Source organism: Staurois parvus, unplaced genomic scaffold (genome assembly GCF_062004578.1).
Source record: "Staurois parvus isolate SC_StPar_1 unplaced genomic scaffold, SC_StPar_1.0 ptg000327l, whole genome shotgun sequence".
NCBI classification, from domain to species: Eukaryota; Metazoa; Chordata; class Amphibia; order Anura; family Ranidae; genus Staurois; species Staurois parvus.
The window spans coordinates 5,633,818-5,653,737 of record NW_028318123.1 but is presented as its reverse complement, the minus strand read 5'-3'; the positions used below and the strand labels follow the sequence as shown (position 1 = coordinate 5,653,737).

The window sequence follows — 19,920 nt, the reverse complement described above, 5'->3', positions numbered from 1 at the left end:
TGGTAAATATTTAACTTAAATTTATTTGTAAAGCCTTATATTACCTCCAGTCTATCAGCCTCCAGCTTCTCTGGGTTCAGATGCTGGTCTTCCCTGCACAGAAGCCTTAATGTGATTGTAAACATTGCAATTTAAAAAAAAGAAAAAAAGAAAATGTCATACTTACCTGCTCTGTGTAATGGTTTTGCACAGACCAGCCCCTACCCCCCTCTTCTGGGGTCCCCCGCTGGCTCTCCTGGCTCCTCCTGCCTTCAGAGGGCCTCCATAGCAAGCCGCAAAGTAAAGTATAGAGTGCCTCTGTAGCAAGGTAAAAAGACTTCTGCCTTTAGATACGCTTTACCTCCCCTGCCCAGGACTACATGTCCCATGAGGCATTGCTTCTCACACATTCACAAGTTCTCAGGTGGCTACTGGCATGTATGAAGTGTACTGAGCTGTATGTGTGGTGCACTGTGTTTCCCAATATGTAAACAAATAATGGAATCTGTATGCAAGTCAACTAACCGGCTGGCCAACTAATGAAAATAGTTGACAACTTTTTTTGCAATCTATTATAATTGACTATGTCAATTAGATGTTTTAGCCCTAGTGCAAATGCCTAAACTTGACTAGGGTCTGCCTCCTACAGTACCTGTACAGCAGGGCTCCAGTGTAACAGGAAGAAGAAGCAGGCTAGATGTGACTTTCTGACAGCCTGGACTTATAGGAAGCAGAAGTAGACTGAATAATGTGAACCTCCATACTTGCATCTAGTGGCAGAAAATAAGTTATGTGGGGGCAGCTCTGGACTGAAGGCAAATATTGCAGCAAACGCTGGACTATTAGTTTTTTTATCCTGTTATTTTTGGTTGGAGTTCAGCTTCAGCACTACATTCAGCACATTTATAGACATTTTCTAGCACAGTCATAACTATGTAGACACTTTTGCTTAATTTCAGAAATTATCTTTTTTACAATATTTACAAGGTTAAAATGTAAAATGTTTTGTCATGTGACCATGCATCTCTTCTTCCTGATAGCTGGGGCCTGGGTTACAAGACATTGTGCAGACACACAGTGTGCCTCTATTCTATAGTCTGTTCAACAAGAAGGAATATGCAAGCTGTGTTTGAGCAGAAAGCCTGTTTAAGATATATGCTGTGATTGGGAGGGGGTGTGAGCCAGAGGCAGGCTGTGATTGGTTAGGGTACAGAGGTACAGTGTCCTGTACCTCTGAATGGCCAACCAGCAGATGAAAACTGACCACGCTAACATAGTTTAGCTTCCGTGCTTTGTGTGGTCAGTTTAAAATAAGGGAGAAAGGCGACAGGCAGGATCAAACAGGTAATTCAGATTGAAGAAGTACATGAAAATGAGAGAGACTAAGATTTATAACATGTACATTTGTGAATACACACATACGAAAAAGTAGGATAAAATACACTTTATGCTAAAGGATGCTTCCAGGGTAAAGATGCTAAATGGATTGTAAATGCTTGTGAAATGTGATTTTTTTTTTTTTTGTTTTGTTTTCAAGATGACACTGGATTTTAGTTATGCTGCACCAGCTTATTCTGTAGTTCTCTACATTTAACTATTTACTTACTTAATTCTTGCCCAGGTACAGCTTATAATCTGATGTCTTTATCACAGAAATTCATACATTACCACTCTATGGTCGGTTAGAACAAATTACTTGTGTTATTGAATGGCTTAAGTACCTGAATTTATCTTTTTATCATCTTCCTGCACTCCCTTCCACAGCAGTTAGACTGAGAGAAAAATGGCTATCAGTGTTGGCCATACTAGAGGCTATATTGCATTGCACATATACACTCACCGGCCACTTTATTAGGTACACCTGTTCAGTTGCTTGGTAACACAAATTGCTAATTAGCCAATCACATGGCAGCAACTTACTAAATTTAGGCATCTAGATGTGGTGAAGACCACTTGCTGAAGTTCAAACCAACAATCAGAATAGGGAAGAAAATGGATTTAAGTGGCTTTGAATGTGGCATGGTTGTTGGTGCCAGACAGGCCAGTTTGAGTATTTCAAAAACTGCTGATCTACTGGAGTTTTCACGCACAACCATCTCTAGGGTTTACATAGAATGGTCCAAAAAAGAGAAAATATCCAGTGAGTGGCAGTTGTGTGGACGAAAATGCCTTGTTGATGTCAGAGGTCAGAGCTGAATGGGCAGACGAGATGATAGAACGGCAACAGTACATCATGTCTATATAGACCAAAATCTCTAAGGAATGTTTCCAACGCCTTGTTGAAGAATTGAGGCAGTTCTGAAGGCAATAGAGGGTCCAACTTGGTACTAGCAAGGTGTACCTAATAAAGTGGCCGATGAGTGTTTGTTGGTTTTGCACAGGAAATATATTTACAGTATATGCTGTAGATAGTTCATCTTGCCTGATTTACTTTGTGCTGAGATGGTTTTTGATTGCTTGTCTTTACTGGCTATGGTGCTATGTGCACAATATAAAGCTGTTCATTTATTGTGACTTTAGCAGTGTAATCTTGCAGTAAGACAAGCAGGCGGGCAGTTGGGTTTGGGGTCTTGCCAGATTGCTTTTGCTTGTCTTGTATAATAGTGGTTATACCGTTATTTTGATTACTCTTGTGAACTAGATGAATGCTGCTTTATAGCGGTTGTGCTTATTTTATTACCTGGCAATATTGTTTTTGACTCTTTGATCTGTGATAAGTATAACATGCCTAAAGACTGAATTTTCATTCTAAACCTACACTTATGCATATGTAAGGGATCAAGGCCTTTACAGAGCTCAAGAAGAGAAGCTGAACGTAATAGGATATTTGTGTATGTACTTTTGGAAACCTGTACAGTATATGGACAGCATGGTTTAGTGGTTAATAGTATGGTCTTGCATTGCTGAGATCCATGGTTTAATTCCTACCAGGTATGTCAACTGCATCGAATTCTGCTCTCCCCATGTTGTATGGGTTTTTCCTTGGGTACCCGTTTTTCTACATTATCCTAAAAACACTTGTAGGATATTTGGCATATGCCTTTTGACTAAGGTCAAGTGTGTAGTTGCTGTTCTTATCCGTGTTCAGAAAAGGTGCTCTGCCACCATTCTGGCCTTTTGGCAGGAATGGCTGGCTGTATCGTGCTCTTCCTGGTATCATGGGGTTTCTGAGGGACCCTCCCTCGTGGGAAGGAATCTGTGATACTAGAGTGACTTTTTTTTTTTAATTAAAATAAAAAAAAGTTCTACTTCCCTGTTCTGTGCAATAGTATTGTTTGGTGATTCCCTGCTGGCAGTGTCCACTGCATCTATAGACCCACACAGTGCAGCTCGGTCATGCCCTTCACTCCCTCCACACAGGATTTAAATAACAGTAAAGCCTGTAAATCCAGGAAGAGAGGAGAGTGTGGGGCTGCTAGCAGAGGCAGCGTTGGAATGTAAGTGGTATGAGATAGTGTTTAGAGACAGAGGGAGTGACAGACAATATTAGTGTGGCTTTTTTTGCCCTCATGCAGTTAAAACAGTCTGTATATGCAGTAAAGCATGCTTGTTATACTCACTGTGGATCCTAAGGGGGTTAATCCTCTGCATTGTGTAAAAAGGATGTTTGATCCTGTCTTCTCTGATCTTCCCCTTCTTGTGCTGTCCCAGTCCATCTGCTGATAGAACAGAGCCTTGTTGGCAAGCTGCACATGCTCTGTTTGGTGTGTATTGCTAGAGAGCTTTTTTTTTCTTGGGAGAGTGCTTGTGATCAGCACAGGGCCAATTAGTGCTGACCAGACAGAGGGTCAGGAGTTATGCAGCCTCATAGGACATTCAGGGGAGAATGAAAACTCCGCCTACAAGCTTTAACCAGTGCTCTGCTGGACATAGATAGAAGTCACAAGATGAGAAAAGGTATTAGCAGTTTATATTTACTAAAATAATTGCATTTCCATGTTCTCTGTACTGTGGGAGACCAGATATAGTGAATGCAGGGTCATGGGTTTAGTAGCACTTTAAGGTAAAAAAAAATGTTTTTATATGTTAAATGTTTTATAATTACTTTAAGCAACCACTGGGTAGGGTGGGGGTTGGTAGTACTTCCTTAGTATGGAGGTTCCATGAAGCCCAATGCTTTTTGAATTGAGCAGTGCTACCTGATCTGGCTGAAGGCTGAAAAGGCAGAGATCCTGCCCTATCAAGCACCCCCTGGGAGTGGCAACTTGGAGGTTCTCTTTCTATCATTATGGGTTTGGAACCCCATTGTGACAATGAGCACTAGATGATGTCACCACTCACTTTTTTCTGCACTATACCTCATGAGCTAGGTCTTTTCGCCATGACCAGAGCAATTTTTGTTCCCAAAGCACAAGGCCTAGCCATCGTATGCCTTTGACAACTTTTTTATTTCCTTCATGTATTCCTCATTTCACTTTTTTAATGCGTTTTTCATTTCACAAGGTTGGTAGGGTTTGGTTCTCTGAGCCTATTCCAAAGTTTAGAGGGGAGATGTGTGGCCATTAGGTTCCTTCCTCCCCTACCTTGGGTTTTTCTCTTCAGAAGAGCCCTCATTTAGTACTTGGTAATTAGTTTCGGCTAGCCAGAAGGAGGGGAGTCTGCCAGGCCTTTTGGCTAGGTGGACCAGCATGCCTTGCACCCCAGACACACTATTTTTGTTCAAGAATAAAGCTCTATTCATTTTCAGGTATAGAGTTTTAACTTTCTAGGTACATTTTAGTAGTTTTCAAGGGTGAAAATTGGTATTACCCATTCCCACCCTCCATCTATAGATAAAGGTTTACCTGCATGATGACCTTTGTTTAGGAAATGTTTATTGATGTCTCCCCTTTGACAGGTAACAGCATACACTGTCTGTGGTCATCAGTCCAGGCTGTTACTGACTGCTCCTGTCCAATAATGATCAGGAACCAGAGTAGTGATCTCTAGGTCAGCTATGACAAAAAAAAAATGTGTGTGTATGTGTGTGTGTGTATATATATATATGTGTATATATATATATATATATATGTATATATATATATGTGTGTATATATATATATATATATATATATATATATAGTATATTATGTTCTTGTGTATTTGTCAGTCTGTAATTAAAAACCGAGTAGGATTTTTGTTAAAACAGCAAACCAAGTAAAAACATTTACCGGTATGTCCCTAAAATAATATTTCTACTGTATATGGAAAACAGACATAGACTTGCAGCCAAGTGAACTGACATATGTTGACACTGCTAAATGTGGCCTGGGTACCTAAGCATCAATTACCTCTGATGATGAAAGAGTTAGCTATGATCAGCCTACATGTGTTTTGTCAGTTGACTCAAATGCTGCCATTATCTTGCAGATGTTGAAGGCTTTGATTCTGTAGTGTCAGTCGGAGAGAAACTAAGTCACCCTACCGCATCAAGACCCAAATCCAGTGGGAGGCGTCCACCATCACAGTCTCTAACATCGGTAGGTCTACTGTATGCAATGCAGTTCTAAGGACAACATTCCTTTTTGCTTGAAAAATATTCTCATGAGTATAATTCACTGAAGGAAGAGGAGATCAAGGGGCCTAGTTAAAGCTGAACTCCAGGCTGATTGTGAAAAAACACTATTTAACCCAGCCATGTATTCATTAAAAATAAATGTTTTTTAATGACAGTGTGAATATATACCAGAGTCTTTATGGTAGTCTTCAACAGGGGTGTTCTAACACATGGGATTGAGATCTGGAATAGCCTGATAATGGGCATTGTTGAATAATTTATTTCACATATACTGTATTGGAGTTCATTAACCACAATGTACCTTTTATTGCAAACCTTTAATGTTACTCCTTATAGGTTGTGTACACCATCTGTTTCATGTGCGATGATCAGAATCTCATAAGTCTTGTCTTCATTTTTTTTTCAATTTCTTTTTTTTTCTTGGCAGTCATCTCTTTCCAGTCCAGATTTCTTTGATTCTCCCAGTCCAGAGGATGATAAGGAAGATCTTAATAACCTGGCACAAAGATCAGTAGAACCATCAAAAAAATCTTCCCGACCTGCCACAGCATCACAGGTAAGTCAGAATGATTTGCTGTAATGCTTATGCGGTTATTGAAAAGATATTACTAGTGTAATGCTACTTAGGGTTACATAGTGTGCCTAGTATATGATAAGGAACATAGTGCATGTCTGTGTCTCCAACATTATGCAGTTCACTTTTGGAGCAGAGAAAAGCCTGGTTTATGGGCAAGTGAGTCTCTAGTGTGCATTCTTACATTAGGTAAATCACTTCTCTAGTATGGTGATCTGTCTCAATTTCAAATCAATCATTTGAATCCCGAAGCCCTGAAATTATAATGCCATCTGATAGGGTCACTAGCGTGCAGAAATCTTACCCTTTTCACTGGGCAGCTTCTACCCTGAGATACTTGGGCATGAACATAACTTCAAACTCATCTATGGTATTTAAGGCCAATTTTACCCCTTATTGGAAAAGATCTGTTCCTATCTTCATTTATGCCGTTCTTTAACCCTCACTTGGTTTGGACAGTGCAATGCATTCAAATTAATGACACTTCCCCAACTTCTCTATTTACTCCAAGCATTCACCCTAAAAAATACCACAGTCTTATTTTGCCACCATTCACACTGAAATTTATTTGGAATGAAAAACTGACCCAGTCAATATTTTCTATTCTTACCATTCCTTAATGTAGTGAAAACATAGGACTTCTATGAGGCAATACTACAAAGCCCTACATTTGTCTAGAGTATTAACATGGTGCTCTGTACCAATAACCAAATTTTGGGTCCAGATTGAACAAATTTCAACTCCTGTGGCCTTATCCACTGTTCCGTGGGTACCAATTAAACATTACTGAACACTTAAATGGCACCCCACCACAGGAGCTGCGATAGCTCTCATCCACCAAACTTTCCCTCAGAAGGGGCTGTCTCCACAGCTTTTTCCTTTAACGCCAGTTGTACAACACCCTGAGTTCTCTCTGGTGATCGAAAATAAACATTTTTTATGTTTAGCAAATATTGGCCATACTAGGTGCGTACACTATACTTCCCAGCAGAGGTGGATGATGACACAGGTGAGTAACCTCGTACGGCCCCTATTGAATTCCTGGGTGCTGCACCAACTGTGTCATTACCTGAATTTGATCCAGGAATTGGTCAAATATACCAGACCTTTGACTCCATTTGAACACATATCATAATGGAAATTTTGTACCCCACTCATTATCCTCTCTTGGGAAGAATTGGAAAGTTTGGAGAGAATATTCTCTTATAGAAGCATCCGATTCAATTTGCCAGTAATTGCACAAAAGTAAAATATAGCTTTTGTTGGCCACTGGTGAAAGCCAGTCAAGAATGGCCATTTGTAAAAACATGCATTTCTACTCTTAAATTGTTTTAATACTGCAGTCATAGAAAGATAAGTATTTGTGGTGTTTATTCACTTGTATTTCTTCTCTGTAAGTGGAAGAAATGTTAGCCCATTTGTTGCATTGCCTAGTGGTGTCACTATGGGGGTGCGGATCGCCAGAGGTGTGACACCAGGGCCAATTCAGATTTTTAAAATACCTGTTTTCCTTTACATATGGTGGGGGAGAAGTGGTGCCCCTGAGCTGTTGAGCCCCAGAAAGCTGATCCTCATGTGTAGATCAACGCAGTCATGATAGCTGTATGTCATGGATCCAAGATTTGACAGGAGGCTAGTAGTCTAGGACTGCTGGCAGCCTAGCAACTGATGACGTGCTTTGCACAGCAGAAGGAAACTTCCTCTGTGCAAACCAGCTCTGCCCCCCACCTCTGGCTCCCGCTTCTTGCCTCCAGCCATGATAAGATAGGTAAGAAAGTCCCCTCCTGCTGCTCCTGCCCACTAGAGTAGCCAGAAATATATTCTCTGCAATAGCAGATTCCTGACTGTTCTACACAGTGCCCAGTATATAGTATAGTGTGTGTCCAGGTGTCCTACTGTTACTCTGCCCCCCCCCGTCATAATTCCCCCTCCTCTCACTCTGTTCCCCTCCTGTCTCATTGCCCCCCTTCTGTCACTCTGCCCCCCTCCTTTCACATTACCCCCCTCCTGGCACCCTGCCCACCTCCTGTCATATGGCCCCCTTCCTATCACACTGCCCACCTCCTGTCATACTGCCCCCCTCCTGTCATACTGCCCCCCCCTCCTGTCATACTGCCCCCCCTCCTGTCATATTGCCCCCCTCCTGTCACACTGTGCCTCTCCTCTCACACCATCCCTCTCCTCTCACACCGTCCATCTCCTCTCACACCACCCCTCTCCTCTCACACTGCCCCTTGCTGTCACTCTGCCCCCTCCTGTCACACTGCCCAATCCTATCACACTGCCCTCCTCTTGCACACTGCCCCCTTTTTCTCACACTTCCTTCCTCTTGTCACACTCCCTCCCCCTCATCTCACCCCCCTCCTCTCACATTGTCCCCTTCCCCGTCACACTGCTCCTGCCTCATCTTACTCTGCCACTGCCTCTTCTTACTCTGCCCCCCTCCTGTCACACTGACTCCCCTCTTGTCACTCTGCCCCCCTCCACTCACACTGTTCCCCTCCTCTCGTACTGCCCCCCTCCTGCCACTCTGTTCCCCTCCTCTCACACTGCCCCACTTCTGTCATACTGCCCCTCTCCTATCACAATGTCCTCTCCTTGCAGGAAGTTATATGTAACAGAGAAGGATATGCAAGGTGCTATAATGGGGGGGGGGGGTGCAATTATAACAGGCCAGGGGAATGTGAGGTAATTATAACGGGATGGGAGAGGAATTACAGGAGCATTTTAATGTAATGGGGCAGGGGAAGTACCATGGGGTAATTATAGTGGAGTGGGGGATTTATGATGGGGGGTAGGCAATTGTAATAGGGGAAATACTCTCGGGCAGTTATAATCGGAGAGGGGAGGTTGTGGGATCATTACAACTATGAGGTGTGTGTTGGGGGGGGGGGGCAAAGTAATCAGATGTAATGTGGGGTAGTTGTAATTGGGAAGGGGGGGTTCAGGGTATGTATAATGAGGGAGGGGAGGTTGCAGGGTAATTATAATTGGGGGAGGGGGTATTGCATGGAGATTAAATGTAACATAGGAAGATGTGTGAGGTAATTTTAATGCTGGTGGTGGGTGTTATGGGGAAATTATAAAATTATTGGGGGGGTGGTGACACCTTGTTTTACAGCACTAGGTGACACCAACCCTTGTGACGCCACTGGCTTTGCCCTGTATGGATATAGCAGAGTTTGATTTTCAGTATTGTATATTGTCTAGTTTAATTTCCCTTAATAAGGATTTCTAAGTTTTATTAAGCTGATCTTATTGTTTTTTAGTTGCCAGACAACAGAGCTGCATTGCCCCCAAAACCTGGGGGTTTAATTTCAAGTGTTAGCTTCTCACATGGGGCTTCTGGTGCACCATCAGCGTTCCACTCTGTCACCTCAAGCAGTCACAGATCGAACTCTCCGTCCTTTAGTAATTCTGACACACGGCACAAAGGTGAAACCAACCAGACACCACTGGAAGAGCTACAAGTACAAGTCAAAGAGCTGAGAAGCATCATCGAGACAATGAAGGACCAACAAAAGTATGCATTACTATGTAAACACTTATAGATAGTTGGTGTTCTAACATACTAGAGAGACATTTTGCTGTATAATAAGTGTGCTACTTATATTGCAATAATGAAGTCAGTTTTCCTAATTATCCATACTTGAGCAATGTCTATAGTATTACAATCAATGAAGTCTTTGAAGGGAAACCCCTATTTAGGTAGAAGTCTAGGGCTTCCATTATGGCTGTATTTTAAGATAGGAATATATGATATTTCACTAAAATTGTAAAATGTAATAAAGTAAAGGTTATAGAAGAGTTCCAGAACGTTTATAGAGTGAGTAGTTGCCTAAAAACAATTTTAGGTTCCTTGCTGCAAAATAGGAGGTGACCTCTTCTTTGGGCCTCCTGCATGTGAGCGTTTGAGCCCTATGCAACTTAAATTCTGACATCTTATCCCACTCAGGAAGCCCAGATGCAGCGTACAGCCTTCCTTAGGCATGAATGATTGTGTGTGACTGTACTTAGGTATACAGTGATGCTATTGTAAATTTTCTATTGTTTGCATGCACTTGTACACTATTACAACAGCACCAGTGTATACCCGAGTACAGCCAATCATATGTGTGGAAGGCTGTATACTGCACCTGGGCTTCGTGGTCTGAGGAAGATGTTGGAATTTAAGTTGCATGGGGCAGACATTAATATGTAAGAGGCATTACTACTGTATGTCACTAATGCCATTATCCTATCATTTTACATGACAGTTTGTTTGGATTGCACACTAACATTGTGATCTTTGTAATGTTAATGGTGCCTCTTATTGGGTTTACTGAATTATTATTTATTACAGGCATTTATACAGGGTAATCAATTTACCCAACATTTTACATTGTGTTAATTCACAACAGTCTTTTTGTTCATTCACAACAGTCCCTTCCCTTGAGGAGCTTACAGTCTAAGGTCCCAGTCGCACATGCTTACGTACACTAGGGCCAGTTTAGACAGGAGCCAATCAATCTACTCACATGTCTTTGGAGTGTGGGGGGAACTCATAGGTCACAAGAACATACAAACTGCATATAGTGTTCTGGCATTGATTTGAGCCAAAGACCCCAGTGCTGTAAAGCAGAAGTGCTAACCACTGAGCAACTGCTCAGTGTAAAATAAACTCTCTGCAATCAGATGTTCTTAAAGCAGACCTTGCACTAAAAACACCAGAGCTGCTCATTTACCCCTTCCCACATGGTGAAACACTGTAAGCAATGGAAAGAAAAAAACTTTAGGGAAAAAAAATAAAATACTTTGCTCTCCCATGGCTTTCACCTGTGATGCCTAGGCAGCCACCACACTCCTTCTATTAAGATTCTAGAGAATTCTGAGAAGCCCATATCTCACAATAAGATGTTCCTGCATTGTGCTGAAGTGCCATCTCTTGAGATTTTGGCCACTTCACATTTCTCAGGATCAACTGGGAAGGTGCATGACATCACCCCCTGCAATGTGGAAGTTGGGTAAGAATATTTAGTAACCTCTTTTCTCTATTGTTTTTATCATTTAATGTATTGCAGCGTTTTGGCACATAGGGGGTGACAAAATAGATAGGTGGACCTTGCTCCTGTTGAAGAACCATTTTAAATGGGAGTGATAGAGGGGACTTGCAGCACTCTCCAGGAATAATGGCAAGCCCACAGATAGAATATGAATATGGTGATTATCCATGTATGAGTTGCCCTTCTTGACATGTTTTAAATACTGCTAGGAAAACTTAAAAAAAATGGTCACATCCCATATAAGAACTTTTCAAGATATAAAGCATGCCGTTATTACTTTATTTTGCCAGTTATACTTTTTAAAGTGTGATGTAAGATTTACAGATAGGCTGAGTTATCGGATTATCTGATTCTTATGTGCACCAGATCTTTGCAACACTTACTCCCACCCCTGAATGGACTGCCACATTCTTCCGTTCATTAATAGCAGTGGCACTCATGTTGTGTTGTCCTTGTTGGTTTCTGATTGGCTGTTTTAGGCATTAGAAGTCAAAGGCAGGATCACAAACCCCAGTCCAGGAAGTAAAGGAGATACTGCTTAAGCATCAATACTGCTGACAGGTGGGCGCCTGCATGGGGCACTGTGCTAAAACTTTTAACAGGTTAACATGTAAACTAAAACAGCATCTGGCTACATATTCATATATTCTTCCAGCTTGATATTGACTAAAGCTTTGTATTTAAAATAAATAATAATAATGTAAAATGCCTGGTAAGTTAATTGTGGTGTGAACTCCTTGGTATGCATTTGTGTATGTATGTACCCTGTAATTTACACCTAAAATTAAAGTAATTTCAGAAAAGAAAACTCTATGATGGAATACAGTGCTCCAATCTTAACCCTGATTATTAGTTTGATCAATTTTCCACTTTCACATCGCTTACTGTGCACTTCCTATCCAGTCTGCATATAGCCTCTAAAGCTCTGATTTAATTAGCAGTATTCTAATTATTGGCTGGCTTGCCATTATTAGGAGCTAGTAATTTCCCTTCTTAGATTATGGCTGTGTCATCGGAAGAAAAACAAAAATGGAAACAATTATGTCCCAAAATATCAACTTATAAGAGAGAAGGAAATGATTAGTAAAAGCCATTCACACTCAGCTATTTGTAGAGCTCGTTGGGGCTTTTTCAAAAGAAGCAGAAATGGCGATCAAAGACTAGGTCAATTAGACTGCTAGAACTCCTACTACTACATTCTTCCTATTGCATTTGTGTACAGAAACTATAAAAAGTGTGACATTATTTCTGCCCTGCCAGAGCTTACACTATGGGGTCACCACAGCGCTTTGCTTTTCCACATTAAAACCACAGCCAACATGTCTGATAAAGCAACATAGCAATATAAACAACTGTAGATAGAACACATCAATGTTTTTTTTTCTTATTTCTACACTCTGGTCATGTGATGGTCTTTCACTTGCTCTGCACTATGAAATTGGTGGGCAGAACAAGCAGAAAACCTCTGTTGTATCCTGCAATAGTCACTGCAGGAAGTTATCTCTGTGATCCCCTGGCCGCACAGAAGTGATTGCTGCTGTTGGGTCACATGACGTGGATTGCAAGGTAGGGGGAGCTGTCATTCAAAAAAATGTAGCCACTCCACAAGCTGCTTGGAAAAAAGTGGGGAGGCTGGAGGATGCAAGAGAATGGCATCCCAAAGCATAATATTGGGGCAGGCACACTGGTAATGGTAACACAACAGGCAGCCGATCATCCTATGGTTGCTACATTGCCATTGCCGATGTGCCTGCGCCAAGACTTGCTGCCTGGCAATTGCAATGTAACAGCCATAGGATCAGCTGCCTATTGCATTGCCACTGACAATAAGGAGGTCTATAGAAACAACTGGGTCAACCAGGTATTCACTGTACATAGAATGAAGAGCTGCACAATAGAAAGCTTCAACACAGGTATAAGACATAGGGGTTGATTTATTAAAACTGAGGAGTGCAAAATCCGGTGCAGCTGTGCTTGGTAGTCAATTAGCTTCTAACTTCAGCTTGTTCAATTAAGCTTTGACAAAAAATCCTGGAAGCTGATTGGTTTCTGTGCAGAACTGTACCAGATTTTGCACTCTTCGGTTTTAGTAATTCAACCCCATAATGGTAATGAAAAGTACAAAATAAATATTTTGGGTTTAATGACAGTTTAAGGAATTTGTGCACTGCTGCATGTTTTTATTTAGCCATTTCCTGACCCAAGTCAACTGGTCATCCTGTAAATGTTATGTGACATTTTCTCATAAATTTCCTTACATGCACCTGCTGTTTATTTTTTATGATTGTGAAGTGTACAATATATACTTTGGATGGCTCAGGGTTCACTGCTGGAAAGAGTTTCATTTTCTGACGTAGTTAGTATTTTATCCTGAACCCACTGAAGCAGAGCTTTCTTCATTTTTTGCACCAAACAGATCATTATTAGCTCTACATACATTGTATATGACTGGATTTTTTTATGCTTCATCAGGAAATCTCTCTTAAAGGGTATGTCTAGCTAAAAGTTTATTTTATGTTTTTTGATAGACTGGGGAAGGGTTAGAACCCTTTTTACCCTTTCTTTTTACTGGTCTCTGGGGCAAGTGAGATCTAATTGCTTACTGTCACTATGACAACATTTTTACCAGACAAGAAGTAAAGGAAAATCTCCAGCATTGACCAGAACAAAATTAAAACTTTTTTTTTCATTAGAGGCTAGACTCCCCATCTGTTTTTGATTACTCATGAAAACAAAGAAGACTCCATTGAGATAGCTCTCTTGTTTTCTTCCTGCTCCTTAGGATTTTTTTGTATAGAGTTCAATAGATTTTTCTGATGAAGGATAATTTTTGGCCCCTAAAATACACAGACTATCGCTTGTCTCCCTGTTATCAGTCTTTTTTTGGTGATAAGTTATTATAATTAAAAAAATACCAGCGCTTTTAAGGCCCTTTTCATATGACCATTCTGATCAGGTCCTCCTGTCAGTTTTTCAAGTGGACCTGATCAGTAGGTCCTTTCACCCCTATGGACATTGTACATTGACACCTGCCTACCTTCCGAGTCCGGTCCAGTCTGCTAAAAAAAAAAAAAAGGAAGGGGATCTGTTGTTTTCTCTTTAGGCCGAACAGGGATCAGGGATAGCGGGTGTTGGGTGCAGAGAATCTGTGAGAAAATCCCCCGCTGATCAGAACAGAAAAGGGGTATTTATCATTAGGTTTACCTTCCCAGGGGGACAGGGTTATTCCACCTGCTGGCAGTTGCTTGAGTGCTGGATGCTAGATTCTTACTATATTAAAATGGTATGGACTGTTTGCACCGGGAACTTGGCTAAATAATCAGCATCTCACCGGGATCCTGTGTGATGCCATCCTGTCAGAAGGCACCCAATACTCCAGCCGGGAAGAACAAGCTGCCTCTTCAGACCATCGGAGAAGACACCATCTTGGCTGGGAAGCTCCATACACTCCTTGCCAAGCTGGAGATGGTGGATCCAGGGGGTGCTGTGCCGCCTCCCCCTCAGGTAGATACTGACAACAATAGTCTTATTCTTGGGGCTATAGAGCAATGTAAAACCTCCCTGCTGGTCAGAATTGATAGAGTGGCTGGAGAATGCAACCTCATCCAAAACGACTTGGACAAGATTAGAGGCCGCCTCTCTGACATGGAGGATCAAATCTCTGCCACGGAAGACATCACAGCGCAACACATTTAACTTTTGCAAACCCTTCAGACCACGGTAAAGCACTTGGTTGCTAAATCGGACGATGCAGAGAATAGGCTCAGCAATGTCAGAGTTTTGGCCTGCCAGAGGCTGCGGGGCCTGCTGAGTTTGTGGAGACCTTTTCTTAAAGACCTCTTGCAGTTGAAAGAAATATCGCCCACGTATGTGATTGAATGGGCTCACATGGTCCCTATGGGGAAAAGAATACCTGGTGCACACCCACGGCCCTTTTCTGGTTCGCTTCCTCAACTACAGGGTTCGGAATCGTGTTCTTGGTGAGGCCTGGAAACACATGATTATACCACGGTGCACCTTTAACATGACTTTTCATCTGAAGTGCAGAAGAAGCGAAAATCCTTCATGGATATTCAGAAGAGACTCCATGACAAGAACATCCCTTACACTATGATGTACCCCAGCCGACTACGAATCCCTCATGAGGGTACGGTCCAATTCTTTGACACGCTTGAAGCTGCAGACGACTGGCTGGCCAAGTTATGCTGAATGACCATTATCTACAGTGTGTCTTTTTTTGCTTTTAGCCCACTTCTTTTTCATTCCCCTCCTGGCCTGGAGCTTGGACTGGTAAGCTGTGATATCCCTCTTCTTCTCCATCCCATCCCTTTCCTCTTAGGGGGACCTGTATTATTTATCTCCTTATCACTTTTCTACTTCAGGCTGTTGCTGACTATGGGTTCCCCGAGGTGGCTGGGGTCTTAAATTCCAGTGTGTCCCTGACTGAGGGGTTACATATGTTTCATATTTCCGAAGACTGACAGCCTGCCAAAGTTCTTCTTCTTATACTAGGATTATCCATGCTCCCCAGCCCCATATCTATATGTTTGAGGGAGCTTCATCTCCAGGTGGATGTGATACTGTTGTCCCACCCCCCCACACTAAGTAGACACTAATTGCACTACATTTTTGGGATTAAACTGTGATAGCTAGTTGATGTTATTTGTTCAGCTACACAGTAGGGTGTTTATTTTGTTGAGGTTATTCTTTTCACTCGCTCTGATGGTTGTTGGTCGGGTAGTACACATTTCCGGGGGGACTACATATAGTCTTATCCAAGGGCATGACAACTCTCTGTCTCTCTGGAGTGTGGTAGCCCCTCCCACCCCCTTTTGACTTGGATATCCTGTAACGTATCCAGGAGCGTCTAGCTCCCTTCCTACCTGCTAGAGCGGTCATAGGATGAGATTTTAATGCTATTTTGGATGAGGCTTTAGACACCTCTAATCCTAATAGGAAGACCTCTCAGGATCTGGTGGGTTGGGCAGATGCCTTTGGCGCTGGAAACATCCAGAAGCCAAACAGTATTTGCATCTGTCCACCCCACACAGATCTGGTTCGCATATAGATATAATCTTTGGATCTTCCTCTGTGTTGCTGTGTGTTCTTCTGTATTGCCATTCGTTAACTCTGTGTCCTATTTTCCGGCTGGCCTCTCTGACCACTCACCTCTTGAACTCGTTCTGGGGGTGGGTGGCCTGTGGGACCCGGGCTGCTGGAGATTGGCCCCTGCCTGGATTCACAATTCTAAGGTTAAGGAACTAGTTGATAAGAACCTGATAAGAATCTGATTACTGGTCATTTAATGAAGGATCTACATCCTTGCTCATGGTTTGGGAGGCGTACAAGGCCACTGCTAGAGGATAATATATATATGCAATTAAAGCTGTGCAATCAACACTACCCAGCTTGAGGATAGGGAGGCTGCAGCTGCTTTTGCCAACTGAGTCACCATGGACAACTTCTCCCTCCTGGAACAGGTCAGGAATGACCTTAAGGTAGATCTTACAGATATTGTCCATGCTGATGCCAGAGCCTTGGCAAGAAAACCTTTTGAATCCCGGGATAAAAACGGGAAACTTCTTGCTAACTTGGTTGCGGAGCGCTGCTATCAAACAGTGATCCCTGAGATATATTCCTCCACGGGTGGGTTACTTACCTCCCCTTCAGATACTCTGAAGGAACTTACTGGGTATTATACTTCTCTATATGAGAACACCTGGGAGTTCAACGGGGGTTTTAGGGTTCCCCTATCTATTTTCCTTCACTTATCCTATGTACGCCAAGACTTATAATTCCTTCCAAGTTATACCGATTTCAGATTATTAGTTAGTTGGTGAGAGTGAGCTTTTCTTATGTTATTACCTTTATGTTATATTGATTGTTTTTCTAACCTGAGTCGGGGAATGCCCAGAGGCTCTGTTTTTTACTGCTTTCTTTTGCAAAAACTTCAATAAAGAGAATTAAAAAAAAAAAGTGTTATGGACTTATGAGACAAATGTCTGGCGCCCTCCTCTTAGTTTTTGCATGGATTCCTCAATCTGTGTGGTTCCTATTCTTTAGAGCCCTGGTGCCCAACCTGTGGCTCTTTAATATATGAAGCACAGCTCTCGAACCTCAGCAGTCTGTAGTGGGAACATTGATTAGGGATAATAGAAATGATCTCTACTACTGTAGCCTCATGTAACATGTTCTCAGTTTTGTATTGTCTTCTGCAGCATACCTCAGCCAAAAATGTAGCATGCCCACACTCTCTGAACTTAATTTCCTCTATTAGGTCTGCAGTTTGATACTCTTCTTGAGCATTACATATATTGATCATTATGTGCAGCCCTTTGATGATGTCAGGAGCTGCATTTGAGTCCTCACGTAGCGCATACGTTGTCAACCACTATTTAGAGAAACTTCTCCTTGTTGTAGCACTGTCAAAGCTATTTTACCAACTCCTTCTACCACTATCCCTTTGACAAATGATAGTTCAAACTCCGTAACTGAGGGTAAATCTTTTTAACATAGCCCGGTATAGCATTTTTGTCTGAGCATGCACATAAACGTTATTATTATTATTATACAGGACTTATATAGCGCCAACAGTTTGCTCAGCGCTTTACATTATGGAGGGAGACAGTACAGTAACAATACAGTTCAATACAAGAGGGATTAGAGGGCCCTGCTCCTTGGAGTTTACAATCTAGGATAGGCATACAAAGTACAGGCAGCCATGTTGTGGGCTGCTGTTAAGTGAATGTACTCTATCAGTTTCCTCAGAAGATGGACTCTTCCCTGTACCTCAGGGATGTCCCCAAATTACAGTAGATACTGTACATAGTGGGAATAGTAGTTCAACATGGCTGCACACATTGTACAGTATATTAACAATCAACAGATTTCTGTTGTCTGCTATTACAAACCTGTCTCAAACAGTTCAAACTCATAACCTTCCATCAGATGCTACTTTTCATCATGCAGAGTAATGACATTCAAATGTTTGTAATGGGTTACTGTACTTTGTTACTTTTTCCTTGATTTGATTAGTGGTTCACACAACACAACTCACAATGTGAGTTCAAGGTCTAATATGCTGCATTTCATGCAAAGGAATTCATTTACAACAATATTTACAATTTGTACTTGACTGGGTTTTGATTAAGTATATAATTTCAGCAATGTGCGGTATAAATATAAGTGTCTTATGAAAGTAATAAATTTAGTAACTTGCTTCAGTAAATTTTATAACGGCTCAAATAATTGTATTTATTTCTTAGAAAAGAGATAAAACAGCTGTTGTCGGAACTGGACGAGGAAAAGAAGATTCGTCTACGATTACAGGTACAGTGTGCACCAATATCAGCCTGTTTATAATGTTTTATGACCTTAAACTGGTCTTTTTCTGTGCCATGTACGACAAAGCAACTGCTACAATTAAACCCCAACTCCTTACTAAGCTATTTTTCTATTATCAGGCCATTTTTCAGTTTTCTTTGCTGTAATAGTTTGACAGACAGTTACTCAGTCATGCAACACTGTACCCAAATTAATTCTATACCTTTTTTTTAGACAGAGCTTTATTTTTATTGTTATTTAATACAAAATTTTTGAAAAAGAAAAACAGTTTTCTTTGCTTCTGTTTTAAAAAAAATAGCACATAAAAAAGCCAGGACAGTATAAAACCCACAAAGTGACCCCTTTTTGGAAAGGAGACTTTCCAAGTTTTTGCAAATGAAGAAACTGGTATTGAGGGGGTAAAACCAGTGGTGTACTTTGTTTTTGTGCTGCCCTAGGCAACACAAAATTTGGGCGCTTCCCCCCTGCCCACCCAAATAAAAAAAAGAGGGGAGAGAGAGAAAAAGCAGCTGGCCACCCCCAGAGCCACAGACAGAGAGATGCATTCTTCAAGCACTCACCTGCACCTCTCTGGAATGATTGCAGCCAGCCATCCCCAGTGTCGCCCTTGCTTGTGCTGGAATGAGAGCCAGCTTCTACCTACACCCACCCAAAACCTGCAGCATCTCTCGGATCTAATGGCAGAGCTCAGGCAGCACCTCACTTGGTCCCCATCTCCTGTCACCTGCCACTAGTCCTTTCTTCCAGGAGGCCACCACCCCACCCCCCCCGAAAAATGCCGCCCAAGGCAAACACCTTGCTTGCCTTGCAGTAAATACACTCCTGGGTAAAACACAGAGGTTGGCTAATGGTCTGCTAGATAAGGTACATACACAAAGGGAGGAGGAATTGAAAGGGTTAAAATACAGGTCACATACAGTGTCAGGCTGGAGATGAAGGGGTTAATGTGAAGGATAAGAGAGGTTAATATACAGTCCAGGTACAAGGACAGAATTTAGGTCACAGTTATAGGAAAGGAAGGTAGTGAATAAGATCTCAGTGTCCGTAAAAATGAACAAAGGGATCTTCAGCTGCTGCTGATGCATCATTCTTCTCCCATTCACAAATTACTACAACCTATCTTCTCCCTCTGCTATAGGAGGAATGTGAGGAATCAACAATAACATGTAACGGCTGTGATGACCAATCACATAGCACCCAGCTACACAGATCGGCTCAGCACAGATCTGACTAATGACATCTTGGTAGTCAGCAGTTAATGAACAGAACAGCTGTGTGGCAGCTTTTTATCTGGTCCCATTAACTAATGGCACTGGGAAAATATGAGCCGCCTGTCAGTTTAACCAAAACCACCCCATGGGGCGGCCGCGCTGTGCAAAATTACAAAACTATATTTGATTTTGCATTTCCGGGTAGGGGGCGTGCATACGCACTGCCTTGCCTGTGCTACCATTGGCTCTTGAGGATGTCAATCCCCAGGTCCT

The 19,920-nt window shown here is 41.9% G+C and overlaps 1 protein-coding gene across 4 annotated transcripts in view; it reads left to right on the top strand.

The window, feature by feature from the left end:
• The window catches only part of SH3KBP1 (SH3 domain containing kinase binding protein 1), a 544,697-nt gene that overhangs the window by 514,194 nt on the left and 10,583 nt on the right, over positions 1-19,920 (top strand). For 3 of the 4 annotated variants that reach the window (XM_089683906.1, XM_089683908.1, XM_089683904.1), the window contains 4 exons: positions 5,329-5,438; positions 5,904-6,032; positions 9,320-9,573; positions 18,358-18,421. In XM_089683906.1, coding sequence (XP_089540032.1) covers positions 5,329-5,438; positions 5,904-6,032; positions 9,320-9,573; positions 18,358-18,421 — 557 coding nt within the window. Of the gene's footprint in view, positions 1-5,328; positions 5,439-5,903; positions 6,033-9,319; positions 9,574-11,571; positions 11,809-18,357; positions 18,422-19,920 lie in introns of those variants that run through there. The other variant, XM_089683907.1, reaches the window with a different exon arrangement.